The 16,851-nt window shown below is 49.2% G+C and overlaps 2 protein-coding genes across 6 annotated transcripts; one reads left to right on the forward strand and one right to left on the reverse strand.

The window, feature by feature from the left end:
- Nucleotides 1–368: 368 nt before the first annotated feature.
- Nucleotides 369–4,698, reverse strand: Exoc8 (exocyst complex component 8). Its single transcript, XM_034522715.2, has one exon. It carries the CDS (start codon nt 4,561–4,563, stop codon nt 2,413–2,415), a length of 2,151 nt encoding a protein of 716 aa, XP_034378606.1. The 5' UTR covers nt 4,564–4,698; the 3' UTR covers nt 369–2,412.
- A 77-nt stretch (nt 4,699–4,775) lies between these two features.
- Sprtn (SprT-like N-terminal domain) lies at nt 4,776–12,945 on the forward strand. 5 transcript variants are annotated; one of them, XM_076916045.1, is made up of 5 exons: nt 4,776–5,316; nt 6,054–6,153; nt 6,856–6,984; nt 8,439–8,673; nt 9,489–12,945. In XM_076916045.1, the coding sequence occupies exons 1-5, from the start codon at nt 5,096–5,098 to the stop codon at nt 10,268–10,270; spliced, it is 1,467 nt and encodes a 488-aa protein (XP_076772160.1). In that variant the 5' UTR covers nt 4,776–5,095; the 3' UTR covers nt 10,271–12,945. The 5 variants fall into 5 exon arrangements, with proteins under 5 accessions (XP_076772160.1, XP_034378524.1, XP_076772163.1 ...); XM_034522633.2 differs by having other exon boundaries at nt 4,819–5,316; nt 8,439–8,706; XM_076916048.1 differs by having other exon boundaries at nt 4,949–5,316; nt 8,439–8,706; nt 9,502–9,735.
- The last annotated feature ends 3,906 nt before the right edge of the window (nt 12,946–16,851 follow it).

Genomic DNA, 16,851 nt, shown 5'->3' on the forward strand with positions numbered 1-16,851 from the left:
AACGGCTCTGGGCACTTAAGTGACAGGAGGCTCAATTCTCTAACCGAAATTAACCCAGTCTGTGATTCCTGGTCTATGCAGTTAGTTTTAAAGCAAACAAAAGGTGATTAATGTTGTCATAGCGTGTCAGCATGCATGGAAGTACCAGTGCTGGACAATCCTTCAAGCTTTAGGCTTCGGTTAGAGTCTGAAGCATGGGAGTCAGAGGAACGCTGACTGGACCTTACGAGGACAGTGACTACCAAGGATCTGGCACCCAAGGCGGATCCAGTCACCTCCTGCACAGATTCCGCAGACTGCATTCCCTCAGCTACACAGAGGAACACATTAGCCCATTCTTAGAATAAAGTTCTCCACTTCCATTTCCATAAAGTTACAGCCATTTATTACAGGGGAAACACGTCCGCACTCTTACAGCTATGCCGTGCGAGTTCTCCACACAGCATGTTTCATTTATTAAGCTCCAAGTGGCACCAAATAATCATCACAACCACACAATTCTATGAAATTCAAGTTTCCAGTTTTCTTAAGAGAAGTTAATATATTTGTTTGGACATCTAGTTATGGTCATGTAGAAAATTCTGACTTAGCTTGGTCTTCATAGACCCTGTCATTTAAAACAACAAACCCTAACATGGAAAAACTGAAAGTCTGTAATGGTGATCTCAGTGATCTTTCTATGTATGGAGAGCTAAACAGAGAGAAAGAGAAAAACTGCTGGCCTGACGTGAGCTAATGAAGCTGAGGACTTGAACCGTGAATCACTGCAGAAGCCGGTTGGGGTTTTACAGCATTTTATGGCTTACTACTACCTTTTTTATTCAGACAAGAAATAACCTTTAGAACCAATGGACATAAAAACGTGTCCTGGAGAAAAACCACAGCTACAAGCTAGTGGGAAAATGGGTCTCAGCAAGCACATTCTAACAGAACAGTAAGATAATCAAAGCACAGCTCAGTTTAGAAATCTTAGGGGTTCCCCCCTACCTGCCTTTCTCTTTACTGGACAACCTGAAATAAGTATTACAATCTGGAATTCTCTTAAAAGTTGTTTTTAAGGCAGGGTCTCTCTACAGAGCCTGGAATTCACTTTGTTGACCAGGCTGGCCTTGAACTCAGAGATCCACTTGCCCCTGCCTCCCAGTGCCCTGATTAAAAGTGCACCAGCATGCTAGGCTCATTTTTTAAAATGCAGCACAGCATTTAGCAGAAGGTCCCCTCCCTGTGCTTGAGGTGTGTCCATCTCCCCTCAGTTACTAAGTTACAAAACCCTACCAGGGCAGCAGGGGTAGCTGTGGGTAGGGTGTTTGCCTAGTAAGAGCAAAGTCAGGGTTTTTCCCCCAAGGCAGTAGAAGTGGAAGTGGAGTCTGGAGGATTAGAAATTCAAGGCCATCCTTGGCTACAAAGCCAGCTCAAAACCAGTCTGGGCTGAAACCTATCTCAAGAAAGCAAAGCAACCAAAAACAAATCTCTGGCATTCTTAAGGAGTGACACTGCATTCTTTTTTTAACTCCTAATCTACAGACACTTCGAACTCTAAGTAATTACTCAAACAGGGAGTTCTGCATTTGCCAGAGTCTTGGTGGCTTCTAACCCAGATTGGTGGTGAAGTGTCTGCAGGGCCTGGAGTCACTCACCCGCCTACTGCTAGGATCCGTGGTGTGACTTTTCAGCAAGACTCACTTCCCGAACAAAACGTGTTGCAGCAGCAAATCCATTCAGTTCTGGAATATGTTAAGAATTTAATGTAGTCCTTGTGATTCCCACCCCCCCCCCCAAAGATGAATCTAATTAGACATGGTGCACGCTACCTTTCAGTGCCTGCAAAGTTCTATGAAGACTTCCTTCCACACGCTACAAACACTGAAGAATCTGGGGGCCATTTATTCAAATTTATCCCAAACCAATTTTCCAAACTCATATCTTTCCAAGTTGATTTGATTCAGGAGTACGTGACATAAGTGTGTTCCACAGCACTGACCGTTAAGCCATGTTGTTGAATTGGAATGCTTTATGACACACTTAAACCCCATGGACTCACGTACTTTTCTAGGCAGCACAGAAGTGCAGTGCTCCTGGATGTGCTGCTGTGACAAGTGTGTTCCACGTTAAAGAGGAACCTGAAATGCTCTGGTGTGACCATACACTCTGTAAGAGTTTTAAAAAAAAAAAAACCCAAGAAAACCATGGTATGTGCTCTAACAATCCCAATACTGAAGGGAGGGGTGGCGCTTAACATATTATCTTTCTTCTTTTGACTGCATTTTTAAGAGGACACTTTTATATGCTGTTTGTGTCTCTGAGGAATGTATTGACATTATGTAATGTAAATACAATCATCTGTAGTACATGTACACGCACACCCAGACACGCACACACAACGCGCGCACACACACACAGCGAACCAGAGCCTCAGACCACAGAAGTGGTGCTTTCAGGATTCACCCGCAGCAGTCTAGATGCATTCCGAAGGTCCTGCAGCTGCTTGGCAGGCTTCCCCACACCTTCCTCAAACCTCCTCTCCACCACTGGGAGGACGGTTTCATAAAGAAAGGATGCATTCTGCCTGATGAAGGCCTTCTTCTCCGGGTCCTGCTCACACCGCAGACTGTAGTCCACATGCTGCACAGCAACCAGTATGACTTCCACCAGACTCTCCAGGAGCACCATGTGTAGCTCTGGGAAGTACAGTTTCAAGGCCTCCTCCAGGAAGCCCATAGTCTGCTTGGTGAAGGCTACCACTGTGTAACTCAAGTTCACCCAGCAGTCATCTCCCGTGTACTGCTCAAAGTTACTGACCCCGCAGCTTCTCATCTCCTCCTTGAGCTTGCCCAGGGCCTCGGGAGTCATCAGGTTCATCCGACGCCACATCTCCTCCGAGTTTCGGTGCTTGGTGGCTTCAATGATAATCTCCTTGTAACTGTGCAAGGCCCCCTGGATGTCCTTCACCAACAGGGCATGGATGATGAAGGTGAGATCCAGCCCGATCTCTCCCAGCTGCTGGCAGTGCTCCTTGGCTACCTTCACACATTCAGCAGCTGTGGACAGGCTCTCCTTGCTGTCAAAGACCTGCTTGCTGAAGGCATCCACAAACATGCCCATTGCAGACCTTGCCCAGACCACAAAGGCAGAGTAGCAGCCACTGTCCGTGCCTGCAAAGTCTGTCTCAAACTCCCTTGCCGTCTCTAGGAGGCTGGTAAAGAAGACATGGCACAGCTTGTGAATGTACAGCAGAGTGGCACCCTCAATTCGAAGCTGGCGGATGGCGGTGTGTACGGCTGCTGCCCTGTTCCTCAGAAACAGCTCGCAAGCCTTCGTGCACTGGCCCAGCCGGATCAGCTGAGACACTGCCCTTCGAGTAGCCTTCGGGCCACCTCTCAGAGAGCGATCCGGGGAGAGCTCAAACACAAGCACCTCGGTGAGCTGTCGCACCCGTTCATCCACTTTGGCCCTCAGTTCTTTCACAGGAGGTGGGCTGGGCTTATCTTCCAGGTAGTGATTTAATTTGTCCAGCAAGTCCACGGCACCCTCAAAGTCCCTCTGTGCAATACAAACATCCAGGTCTTCGGGCAACTCCTGAATCCACTCCATGGAAAGATCAACCTTTTCCTCCTCAGCCTCAGGGGTGACCAGTTCTTCCTCATCCTCGTCCTCAAACGGGTTGCTGCCCTTGGAAGTGACCGGTGGTGGCGCACGCGGGGCTGCTGCCTCCTCCTGCTCCCGCCTCCTCTTGTCGCTGAGCGCCCTCTTCGTTTCTTCTAGCACTTCCAGCCACTCGCGTTTAATCTTGGCATTTTCCGCCTGGAAGATTCGGCTCTCCGGGAACATGAGCAGCTTGAACATGTCTTTCATGGGAGGATTGTCTTTGACGTTGACCACCGCCAGGCCGTCCAGCGGGTAGAGCGCGTTGTAGCGGTACATGCCTCGGCGTTGGGGCAGCCAGGTGGCCACCAGTAGACAGTCGTTCATGAGGAAGCCGTGCACGCGCTGCAGCTGGGCCATGTGGTCCGCCTCGTATTCCACCAGGTCCCCGTTGTACACCAGGTACTGACCTGGCGTCTCCAACAGGTCCCTGCAGCCCTCCACCTTCTCCAGCAGCGTGGTGAGCGTTCGCTGCTTGCCCTCCTCGCCCGTCCCGGGACCCTCTCGAGGGACGCCCGCCGGCCCGGGCAGGAAGCCCGCCTGGGCCGCCCCGCGCTCCCGCGGCCCCGCGCCCGCCGTGTCCTCACCCGCGGAGGCGCCAGCGGCGGCGGCGGGCAGCAGCGCCAGCGGGATGCTCTCCAGACTGCTCTTCTGCTCCGTCAGCAGGTGGCTCAGCTGGTACATCTCGCTCTCCAGGTAGGAGATCTCGCGCGCCGTCTCGATGAACTGCCGGTAGTTCTGGTAGACGTTGCGCTTCAGGTTCTGCGCCGTCTCCTCCGCCAGCGCCTGCACCCGCTGCCGGTGCTCCTGCAGGTCGCGGTCGCCGTCCGACTGCTGCGACAGTTGCTTCACGTACAGCCGCGCCTCGAAGCCTCCCGACTCCAGCTGCCTCCGCAGGCGGCTCGCCCCGCTGTCCGACATGGCTGCCACCCGCCCGGCTCCCGAGGCCCGCAGTGGCTGTCACTCGCCGCCTCCGGGCCCCACCCGAGCCCGGTGGAGAAGGCGGCCCAGGAAGCGGGGCGGGAGCGACTCCCAAACGCCTGCGCCGGGGCTGAGCGCTGCATTGCGCCTGTGCCGGAGTCAAGACTCTCACACTGCGCCTGCGCCGGGGGCGGAGTGCCGACGACGCGCCTGCGCGGAAACGGCAGCGTCTCAAAGCGCGTGCGCGAACGAGCCAGTACGGAAGTCAGAGGAGGGTCGGGCACGGACCAGACTTGAGGTGAGGCGCCGGACCTCAGCAGCCGTCAGGAGACAACTGGCTTCTTGAAGCCGTCCTTAGCCCGAGCCCAGCGTTCCTAAGCCTGTGCCCGCGGGGGCATCTCCGAGCCACCTTCGGTTAGGCGTTCGAGGCGAGCCCGCGCGCCCCGACAGCGGGGCCGGGACGTCTCGCGAGATCCGTGGTCCGCACGAGCCCGACCGGCGTCTTGGGAGCGGCTGAGGTCGGAGTGGCGGGATGGACGAGGATCTGGTGGTCGCGCTGCGGCTGCAGGAGGAGTGGGACGTGCAGGTGGCGCGGCGCGCGGCGGCGCGGGAGCCCGTGTCGTTGGTGGACGCGTCCTGGGAGCTGGTGGATCCCACCCCGGACCTGCAGGCGCTCTTCCTGCAGTTTAACGATCGCTTCTTCTGGGGTCAGCTGGAGGCGGTGGAGGTGAAGTGGAGTGTGCGCATGACACTGTGAGTGCGCCCGCGAACGGCTCGGAACGTAGGGGAGGGCGAGGCCGCTGAGTTGTCGTTGGTGTCCCCCGCCTCGCGGTGCAGGGAGAGGTCACCGGGAGACGTGTCCACACCCCAGGCCCGGGCCCAACGGCTCTCAGAGATCAGTCGGCAGGATCCCTTATCTACCCACTGAGTTTGAGAGAGCCTGCTGAAGATAGTAATCTGCCCTGCACGCACTCCGCCACATAGCAGCCTCTGAGGTAAAGCAGGCTAAGACCAGCCCTACGACCCTTTTGGGAGAAGTGCCGGTGTATTGCCTGTGCGGAGCAGAGGGGGTAACAGTGGTTGATGGTGAGCAAGTGTTAACTCTGCAGCCAAGTGTCCCACTCAGGAAAGCCATCCTCCATCAGGGACTTTTCCCTGTGAACTGCCCAAGAACTGATAAGGACTTGTTGCCCTTTCTCTTTTTTTCTTTTTTCTTTCTTCCTTTCTTTTTCTTTTTTTGTTTTTGTTTTTTTGTTTTTTGTTTTTTTTTGTTTTTGAGACAGGGCCTCACTACGTATCTGTGACTGTCCTAGAACTCTGTAGAGACCCTCCTGCATCTGCCTCCCACATGCTGAGATTCAAGGCCTGCATCATCATGCCAGGCTAGGGTTCCGTTTTTCGTCTTTCTTCTTCTTCTTTCTTCTTTCTTCTTCGTTCTGTCTCCTTTGCATATGTACTGAACCTAATCTAATGTTGTGACTGTTTTCCAGGTGTGCTGGGATCTGCACCTATGAAGGGAGAGGAGGCATGTGCTCCATTCGTCTCAGTGAACCCCTGTTAAAACTGAGACCGAGAAAGGACCTTGTAGAGGTATTCTTTGCACAAGCCTGGTTCTCAACTCATTCATTTGCAGAATTTATTTATTAAAGATGGGTTCTTGTTAGTAGCCCACACTGGCTTCAACCACAAGATCCTCCTGCCTCAGCCCGAGGATTTACAGCTGTGCACCACCATTCCTGGCCAGAATAGTTTGTTGATTTTAAGAGACACAGTCTCTGTTCCTTAGGTTGGTCCTAGTCTTAATGCTTCTCTTGGCTTCACCCTCCCCAGTGAGCTAGCATGCGAGTACCCAAATATTTTTAGGGGAGTTGATGGTGAGGGAGGCAGAGCCCGATGTAGCCAAGCTGATCTCAAACTTCTGAGCCTTCTGCCTCCACCTTGAGATCTGGGATCCCAGGCACGCATCATGCCCGGTGGCCGTTCAGACCTGGGCTGTTTGCGCTTTGTGTTGGCATCTTGGGTCTGTAGAGTTTTGACTCTATGAGGATTTTAAAGTTTTTGTGTGGTTGGATTGACTGACCTTTTGGGTTTGGGTTGGTAGTTAAATGGGCCTTCTTGAGCAATGTTAATTTCGTGAAGAGGATTGTTTACTGGGTTCTGCAGAGCTTGGAATATTATATGTAAAGGTTTGTACTTGGGTCTGCAGAAGGCTAAGACTGCTGGCTAAGAAAGCGAATTCATGTTATCTTCAGTCTTGCCCTAGAAAATTAATACACTGGTTTTCTGTTTCAGACTCTTTTGCACGAAATGATACATGCCTATTTATTTGTCACTAATAATGATAAAGACCGGGAAGGACATGGCCCAGAGTTCTGTAAACATATGCATCGAATCAACCGACTGACAGGAGCCAACATAACGGTATATTGAGCCACAGGTTTGGAAGCAGGAAAGATCAGGGTCTTTCTGTGTAGACCAGTCTGGCTTCAAACTCACATTTCTTTCTTTTTTCTTCTTTTTTTTTTTTTTTCCTTTTTTGGTTTTTTGAGATAGGGTTTCTCTGTGTAGCCTTGGCTGTCCTGGAACTCACTCTGTAGACCAGGCTGGCCTTGAACTCAGAAATCCGCCTGCCTCTGCCTCCCAAGTGCTGGGATTAAAGGCGTGCGCCACCACCGCCCGGCCAAACTCACATTTCTAACTCAGCCTCCTGAGTGGTGAGATTATGGGTATGTGCCACCAAACCCAGTAGCCATTCATTCAGTAAAAGTGAACTAGGTAAAACAGATTTTCAGCCTTGAACAAGATCCCTACCGTCAAGGCTTTAGAGGTGGAGTGGCCAAGGAGCCAGCAGGCCTCTCCGTGGAGGCCCCCAGCAGCTGCAGCCATTGTTCAGGCGTGCATTGCACTTTTCTGGGCCTTCAGCAGTAGCCCCAGCCCATCCTAAGCTCTTCCACATCTCTGACAGCCCCTCATTGTCCCGACAGGGACAGTGTTGGAGGAGGTCTCTCAGCCAGGGCTAAGGTGTGCTGTCTGTACACTAGGGGTCCTGCTTGTACCACTGAACTCTGTGGAACTACCTGTTGCTCTGCAGTGATGTAACAGCAGTGCCTGCTTTTTGAGATCTTGACAGTAAGGATGTGCAGTATCTTAGGGCCCTGAGCACTAACGGAATGTTGTTAATCGTGGGGTTTTGTGTGCTTAGGAAGGATCTGGCTGTTGGCTCAGCCCGTTATCAGTTTTTATCGTTTCTGGGAACTTAAGGAACTATGCTTTCTAGCGTTTCCCTTTTCACTTAGTTCTATTTTGTATGTGCACTGATGCTTTGCTTGCATGTGTCTCTATGGGAGTTACAGACAGCTGTGAGTGAGCTGTGTTGTGGGTGCTGGCAATTGAACCCAGGGTCCTCTGGAAGAGTAGCCAGAGCTCTGAACTGCTGAGCCCTCTCCAGCCCCGTGGTCTCTGCTCTTTCTCCCTGTTGGCAGCTTATTAAGGTGCTGTGGTAAACCTCTTCAGGTCCAGCTTTTAGTGATGCTCTTGTTCACTCTGTGCAACATTGCATTCATGGAGGTGTTTTCTGGTTTTCCTCCACCAGAATCCTGTTTTATACACCCCTCTCTTTACAAAGTAGAGAGTTCTACATTACCTGATGTCTCTCTCCCAGTATAGTGAACTTTGGAAAAGAAACTAAATATAGTAGCTGTCTCCAAATGGAACTTTTTAGAAATGTCTGAGAAATGGGATATCTCAAAATGAAAAGACTGCTTGGGTAAAATATCTCCGTAGATTGGCCACCTTGTCCTGACTGCTGGCCACCCCCTCTGCCCAGGTCTACCACACTTCCCTTGTCCTGACTGCTGGCCACCCTCTCTGCCCAGGTCTACCACACTTTCCATGATGAGGTGGATGAGTACCGCCGGCACTGGTGGCGCTGCAATGGACCCTGCCAGCACAAACAGCCCTACTACGGCTATGTAAAGCGTGCCACCAACAGGGCACCCTCCGCTCATGACTACTGGTGGGCTGACCACCAGAAAACTTGTGGAGGCACTTACATAAAAATCAAGGAGCCCGAGAACTATGCAAAGAAATGCAGAGGAAAGACAAAAGCAGGCAAGCAGCCAGCATCAGCAGTGGAGAGTAAAGGTACCTCTCCATCCTGTCTCCCAGGGGTGTGAGCCTGGCCAGTGTGTCAGCGAACTGGGGGAGGGTTAGTGGAGGGGCTGCTCCACTGCAGGCCTTTTCAATTTAAGGAGCACATATCATCCACAAAGTGACGGTAGTCAGGTGTGCTTTGTTCTGTGTGAAAGGGAGGGAAGGTGAAGAAGTCTCCATTGGCAGTCTCTGAGGGAGAGTCCAAGGCAAATGGGTGCCAGAGGGAGGTAACAACACCAGGGTGTGAATCCTGACCACCCCAGGCCACTAGGCAGCCTAGTGACCTCTTCTGAGGTGGCTTGGGAGAATGGGAAAGGAATATGGCCTTCATTTGTCCCGTGTTATCCTTAGGATCTGCTCCTTTTCCTCGGAAGTTCCTGAGGAGGCAGCAATTACTTAAGTTGACCTTCCCCTGGCAAGTTGGTCCATTTGGTGGGGTCCGCCTTGGGAGCCAAACTATAGCTCCTAATGTGAAATGCAGAGGAGGCCGGGGACTGAATCTTGGAAGCCAGTGAGGAGGTGGCGGCAGATGAGGGGAGTCAGTACTGTTCTGGGAACATTCCTTCTTACTGTTGGATTCTTTTATCTATGATTTCTTCCATCCTTCCTGTTCTTTCAGTACAGGGCTCTGATTACTGAAGGTTGCCTTGTGGCTACTGCACAGATAGATCTCAGTTAGGACAGAACAATCCTTCATTTTTGATAGCCATCATTTGCTCAGTGTTTGTCTGTGTGGCAGTGTGTTGAGGAAGTCTTGTCTGTCTCCTTTGCAGACAAGCTGTGTAGAGGTGAGGCCCAGCCGCTCATCCCATTCAGTGGAAAAGGGTATGTTCTCGGAGACACAAGCACTTGTCCTTCAGCTGGGAAGCTGAACACCTCACACATGGTTAATGAAGCCAAAGGTCTCTCAAGTCAGGACCAGTCACAGAGTGGCCTGAGGCTCAGTTCCAACTTTGAGGTGAAATGTGAACAGAATGGTCTCCCAAAGAAACCTCATCTTGTCACCCCTCTTCCCACTGCTAATCACCAAAGTGTCCTGAGCAGCTACTTCCCCAGAGTCTCTGTTGCCAACCAAAAGGCTTTCAGAAATGTGAATGGATCCCCAGTAAAGAGCGGGACCACTGGAGATGGCACCAAGCATTCTGCCTCAGCAGGCTCTCAGAGAAAGGTTCCACCTTCCAGGGCATCCCTGAGAAATGCCTCCAAAGTCTCGGCACCAGCATCAGCAACCGTGACATCTGCAGCTGGGACACCTGAAACCATATCCCGAGAGGAGAGTGGATCTGAAGACCAATTCCTGAACAAGCGACCCAGGTTGGAGGACAGGACTGCTTTGGATAATGTCAAGGAGCAAACACAGAGCGGTGGTGATCTTCAGAATAGCTCACGGCCCACAGCCACCAGCACACCCCGGAGCTCAGGCAGTTCATGCAGTCAGCGAAGACTTGTCAACTGTCCCGTGTGTCAGGGTGTGGTTTTGGAGTCCCAGATCAATGAGCACTTGGACCGCTGCCTGGAAGGCAACAAAACCAACCTGCGATCTCGAAGAGTGTGAGATGGAGTGGGTCCCACACCGCCTGTTGTCTCGTGGTGGTGTCACCTGGCAGGTGAAGGACCTGTGGGTTACAGTCTGACTTAGTGCACCAGCAGTGTCATGTTTTACATACAGTCAATGAGCAATTGTAGTTTAAGTCTGCGTCTCTATTCAGGGGTGTCCTGTAATACCAGATGCTCAGGAAGATGAGTCAGGAGCAGCATCATTCCAGCCCATGACCTGGGTAATGTAGGAGGCTGTGTCAGGAGCGTATGTGTCAGTGTGCCGTGTTCACCCATGCCTTACCAGGACATGGGCTCCATTTGTCTGGTATTCGTGTATGGCTTTATGTACTTTTGGGTTTGTTTGTTTGTTTTGTTCATGAAGGTTTCAGAGTACTTACTATTTTTATTTATTCTCAAGATAGTCTTATCAGGAGGCCTGGCAGCTGATTACTTTCAATGTTAAGCTCCATTCTCTAAGCTGATGTTAAACTTGTTGAGGTCTGACACTGTTCAGATAGTATGAAATAACAGCTGTCCTAAAAGCACTCAGAGTTCTTTTTTTAATTTTAAAATTCTAACAGCAGATAAGCTTTCTATATTTTAAAAGATTTTACTTTCTACATAAAGGTGGTAGCAAATTTTAAAGACTTCTATATTCTTAGTAATTTATATTTTAAATATGTATAGTTATGTATATGATTTGTCCTGCTTTTACTGAAAAGTGGCAGCAGATTTTAAAGACTCATATATTTAAAAGAAATTTTCTAGCTTATGACAACTCATGTTTAAAATACCAATACTTGGGAGGCTGAGGCAGGAAGATGGCTGTGGGGTTTGAATGCAGCCTGGGCTTAGGCTCCAATGTGGGCTATGGTGAGACCATGTCTCAGAAAAAGTTTTTTGTTTGGTTGGGGTTTTTTTTTTTTTTTTTTTTTTCTCTTTTCTTTCTCCATCCCATCTTTATTTTCTAAGTGATGGTTGCAGGATTGAGAGTAAAGTGGATAACGAATGTACCGTACAGTTGTTCTGGATATTAAGGTAGTTACTCGGTTCTGCAGGCCAGATTTGATGGGGACTTAAGTGGATGGTTAAACTTGGTGCTAAAACGTAACTGATGTATAACATCTCACAAAGCTGCCTCATTCCCTGGAGAGCAGATGCCTGGGCAGCATTGTGAGCTCTGCACCAAAGTGCGAGCAAAAGATGATCATCTGAGGGCTGGGCGGCTGCTTGTGTTCGAGTTCAGGCAGAGGGACACAGACATGTGGCTCCGTTTGTTTTGTCTCATTTCTGTCCCTCTACCTTGCTGACTTTGCTACAAGGTGCACAAATCTTGTGAGCGTTGGGGTGAACCTGGTGTGTCTGGTGTTCCCCTGTATAACTTCTTCCATTACCTCCCCCAGGGAGGCTGGGAAAGTCCTGCTGTAGTTAGTTGTCCCTTCACAGGGCCTACCGTCTGCATCCCCAAAGGTCACAGTTTGTTACCAGAGAGTGAGTAGGGTAGTGTCTTTGTTACTGTGCAGGCTTATTTTCATTCTTCTGTAGAACTAGTTAAAGATAACTAGAAGTTTTCCCCTTCACCCCAGTATTACTGAACCATTGGAAGTGTCCCAGTGCAGGGCTAGGCGATGCTGACAACACCCACTCGGGAGTGAGACTGTCACAGGGTGTCTGTGGTCAGCTTTCTCCTCCCAGCAGTGTGCCACTGCTGGCCTCTCAGCATTCCTGACAGGATCTTTAGCCTGTCAGATTGGATAACAAGTTTTTATATTTCTTAAAACATGATGTTAAATAGTATTTGATGTTTATAGGTAAATAGCTATTAAAGTTTTTTGTTTGGATATATGACATGTTTTCACCCAGTTAACAGGTTATAGACAATTAAATATTTTTGGGCCAAACTGCATAAAGTTCTAGGGCTATGAAGTAAAGTAGGTGGTGAGGGAAACCTGCAGTTTACTATTGGTGCTTTATAGTGCTGGGTCAGGACTTCACTCTGGCACTGTTTCTTAGTGAGTTGAGTTAGCTTGTTAAGGAAGGGGAGGGGCCTCAGGAGGGAGAGAACTGGGCACATCCTGTGGAAACACAAGATGTTGAGCTGGTTGGAATGTGAGATCCAACGGCAGGAGGGAGGAGCGTGTAGACAGGCCTAGCCAGGCTGAGGGTAGAACTGCACCTGCTGTAACTGTTAACCACCTATGCAGTGACTGAGAGAGGACAAGCTGAGTGTGCAAAGTATCTAGGTGCAGTCTCGGTCACACCAGCTTCTGAGCGTGGTGCGAATGCTGGGAGGAGGGAATGCAGTGAGCCTGTCCTTGTTAGAGATTTGCCCCTAAGAGTAGCTATCCTTTTATCTGTCATTTTACCAGGAAAATGTGGGTTTTTTGTTTGTATTCTCCCTTTGGAAGCAATTTCTAACCTCACAGTGGAGCTGAAGCTGTTTGAGCTCCGCACTGTAGGGCCACAGCCATAGGTCCTGTATCTGTAGAACTGTGCTTACATCCCAGTTCCATGCTGGCCAAGAGCAATGTGAGAAACCTTTGTTTGGCTTTGGCCAACTGAGCACATATCCTAACTGGGACCTCTGAGGTAAATGAAAACACTAAAACCTCATTGTTTTGTTCTAAAGCTCTAAGATTGTATTTTTTTCAAAGCTTTAGATTTTAAAAATAAACAATGTTTTGATGTAAAGTGGTTGATGTTTTTCTGGTTTGATTTTTGTGGTGCTGAGGATGGTCTCTGGCTCCTCATAAGCTAAGTTCATAAATTCACATTTGTATGCTTACAGACACATGCAAACATAAGGCCAAGAACGTAATCCCAACACTCATGAGTAGGTTAACTGCCCTGCCGCTGAACTACACTGCCCAGACCTCATAGGATAACCAGGTGGGCTGCCCGACAGACAGCTATGGTGGTCTCACTGTGTTTAGTAGAGCTGAGGGCCTTTCCTCTCCTTACCTTGATACAGAATATTAGACCACACTTAGTTTGGGCTCATAATCTCCAGAGTCTAAAGAAGATGGCAGGCAGTGGTGGCGCACGCCTTTAATCCCAGCACTTGGGAGGCAGAGACAGGTGGATTTCTGAGTTCAAGGCCAGCCTGGTCTACAGAGTGAGTTCCAGGACAGCCAGGGCTACACAGAGAAACCCTGTCTCGAAAAACCAATAAATAAATAAATATTTAAAAAATTAAAAAGAAAAGATGATGGCCGTGGTCAGTAAAAGGGATGATAAACTGGGAAGCTGTCTACAAGTATGTGCTCCTGTGTTGTACACTACAGAGCAGACACCAGAGGCTCCCGATGTCATCTCAGAGTTAAGCCAGGATGTGGAGCACAGGAATGAGGTCACACATTTGCTATCCTGTTTCTCAGTCCCCGGGTAGCAACAGCAACTCTGTTTCTTTGCAAAGCTGCTTACTTGAAGCCTTAGAAACTTAGTTCCAACCTTTAGTCTCTACTGATCCTACTTCCTACTCCTCCATCTCTTTTTTTTTCTTTTCTTTTTTTTTTTTTTTTTTTGGTTTTTCGAGACAGGGTTTCTCTGTGTAGCCCTGGCTGTCCTGGAACTCACTCTGTAGACCAGGCTGGCCCTGAACTCAGAAATCCGCCTGCCTCTGCCTCCCAAGTGCTGGGATTAAAGGTGTGCGCCACCAACGCCCGGCCTCCTCCATCTCTTTTACACTCTGTTTATATGTTTGCTCAGTCAGCTATCTCCTTGTTAAGACTTAAGGTAAGTTTCTGTGTACTGTATTAAAATAATTTGTGAATAACTGCGTATAGTGATACAGATGTTTAATCCCAGTACTCAGATGGGTCTCTGAATTCCAGATCACCCAGAGTGTGACCCTGTCTCAAAAACTTAAGTCATTGTATGCTTACATATATACACAAACAAAAGGCCAAGAATGTAATCCCAGCACCCAGTGAGGCAGGATTACACAGGCTGGCCTCAGAGTGAGCACCTATCTCAAAAAAAAAAAAAAAAAAACCAACCTACACGGCTTCCTTTATAAAATAACCTGGATGCACAATGACTAGCTGTGAGCCGAGTGTTCCCATAGCTGCTCCATGGGACCAGAACTGGAGAAGCCATCCCTATCACTACTGCTTTGATAGCGACGCTAAGCCCGGAGCACAGATGTGTGTGCTCTGCTTGCTTTCTAACCCTTCTGGGCGAGTTGATCCTAAGGGCTACATTTTTACCTCACTGTTTCCATCCTTCCTTGGGCATCTGCATCTGGTAGCTTTTTTTCTTTTTCTTTTTTTAAATACAGTTTCTGAGGGTTGGGAACTTGCTCCTGACAAAATTTGTTTAGCCAGAGGATAACTTGCAGGAGTCAGTTCTCTCCTGCCACATGGGTCCAGGGTCAGACTTGGCAGTAAGTGTCATCTGTCATCTCAGCAGCCCTTTGTGCTTGGCTTTCATTTGAGATAACTCTTCAGTCTGTTCCCTGAAGGGTTGACTATTCCCACCTGCTTGCCTTTCCTGTTTGGTCATTTCGTTCTCAGATTGAGATCCCACCATGCTAATCCAGCTGTCTTCAGCTCCCAAGTTGGGCTTCAGTCCTCCTTGTAGCTGTAATTACAGAAGTGTGCCACAGTACAGGACATAATCTCTAAAGTGTTAAGTTTTACCCAAGAAAATGCTTGTTTGAGTGCATTTAGATTTTCTTATGCTGTACAGTTAAGACCAAGTCTCAAGTTTCCTTTTTTCCTTTGGAAAGGCTTGAATTTCCTTGCTTTGCAAACGCAGTGGTGCTTCTAGCTGATTGGCTGCCTCCAGCACTTACCTTCATAGGTGAAATGAAATTCCTTCCCAGAAAAGAACATGTCCGGAATTAAATTCATGTGTTGCCCTGTCACCACTGTGCAACAAACAGGAAAGATCTGACTAGAGCAGAGAACGCCCCAGGCAGTGGGGTGTGATTTCACCGGGGCAGAGAAAAGACAAGCAAAGGCAAGCAAGCTGGGAGATTATAGAGCCCAGGGATAAGAATATTCCAGAGCCTCTGAAAGACTCCGTATAGTAAAGAACAGTGAGTGGTAGGGCTTCCCAAGAGCCATAGGAGAGTGACAGATACGGCAAATCTAAGGCAGTGTTTTCCAGTGTGGGTTCCTGTTTGGGGCTGAGTTACCAACCTTGAGATTATTCCCCTCATAACTTGGGCACCAGGAGTTAGGGAACAGGAAAACCAACACTGAGTAGATGGGTCCAGGGAGTCAGGTGGGCAGAAAGGGTCACCAGCCCAGGCGGGCTCAGGTGTCTAGCCAGAGGACCCAGAAGGAAGTGAACACACTGAGATTAAAAACTGAAAGCAGGCCTGGCGGTGGTGGCGCACGCCTTTAATCCCAGCACTTGGGAGGCAGAGGCAGGTGGATTTCTGAGTTCAAGGCCAGCCTGGTCTAGTTCCAAGACAGCCAGGACTACACAGAAAACCCCTGTCTCGAAACAAACAAACAAAAAACTGAAAGCAGGGTGTTAGGGTACCACAGAGGTTGAGCAGGACTGCTGTCTGAGGCCAGCCTAGGCAAAAGCAAGACCCTGTCCCAAAACTAAACAAAAGGCTCAGAAGGTTGCACCCAAACTAAAGAGTGTTAATTCTATGTTTTACTTCATGGCCACGCTTAGACTCATCCTCCAACCCATTCCACTGTGTATTTCAGTGCTGTTTCCCAAATGCCCTAAGATACAACATTCACCACCACACTCAGATGGTTGGGCTTTTGGAGACAAGGTCTTACCAGCCTCACAGAAATCTTCCTGCCTTTGCCTCTCAAGCGCCAAGATTAAAGAGGCGTGTGTCACCGCAGCCACCACACTAGATCCTTAGAGCTACAGTAGATCCTATTACTCCGCCTAAAACTCTTGTGTCTTGCGCATGACCACAAATCAAATGACGAAGTGTGTAGAGCTGCATACCAAGGGCCCTGCAGGTGTGTGTACCAACCCCCCTCCGTCAGCAGCACACGATAGTCTTGGGGCTTAAAGCAACATGAAAGCTTACCGAGAAAGAAGGGATGCCAGTACTGAGAATGCGGGCTTACCGCCACTGTGTCTCTGTACCTGGAGCATCTCCAGGCTGCTAGTTCTGTCATTTACAGAAGGGAACTGCTGCATGTGTGGACCAGTCCTGACATGGATGACATTGAGTAACTGACCGATGGGCTCTCAGAGAAAAGCCCACAGTAATGGGCTGGGAAACACACGACAGCTGAAGGTGACAACAGTTAGTTTTTTTTTTTTTTTCAAGAACATTTATACATCTTTTTAATTAGATCAGCCTTACAAGCAACGCGAGAGCTTCCGTTTTCATACCACGTCCAGACCAGACCACACGAGTCTCTCTGCGAATCCTGACGTGCCCTGCCTGTCGTACACGACTGGTTAATGTGCTGAACAGAAACAGTGTAGTAAAGCTTTCTCTCTAACCAGGATTCACATGTACAGGCCACACATGGTTTTAAGTAGACTCCTGCTTAGTGCCACTAACATGAAGTTGAGTTTAAGTGGGCATTAAGGGAATAACTCTCCTGATTTCTTGTTTTGTTTTGTTTTTATTTTCACAGTGACCTCTGGGAAAGTACACACTTT

Source organism: Arvicanthis niloticus, chromosome 18 (assembly GCF_011762505.2).
Source record: "Arvicanthis niloticus isolate mArvNil1 chromosome 18, mArvNil1.pat.X, whole genome shotgun sequence".
NCBI classification, from domain to species: Eukaryota; Metazoa; Chordata; class Mammalia; order Rodentia; family Muridae; genus Arvicanthis; species Arvicanthis niloticus.

Excerpts from the sequence above, each read along its gene's own strand:
- Exoc8 (XM_034522715.2), bottom strand. The coding sequence starts at position 4,563 with ATGTCGGACAGCGGGGCGAGCCGCCTGCGGAGGCAGCTGGAGTCGGGA.
- Sprtn (XM_034522633.2), top strand. The coding sequence starts at position 5,096 with ATGGACGAGGATCTGGTGGTCGCGCTGCGGCTGCAGGAGGAGTGGGAC. Across the intron at positions 6,985-8,438 it reads TGACAGGAGCCAACATAACG|GTCTACCACACTTTCCATGA; the intron begins GTATATTGAGCC and ends CTCTCTGCCCAG. Across the intron at positions 8,707-9,488 it reads ATCAGCAGTGGAGAGTAAAG|ACAAGCTGTGTAGAGGTGAG; the intron begins GTACCTCTCCAT and ends TCTCCTTTGCAG.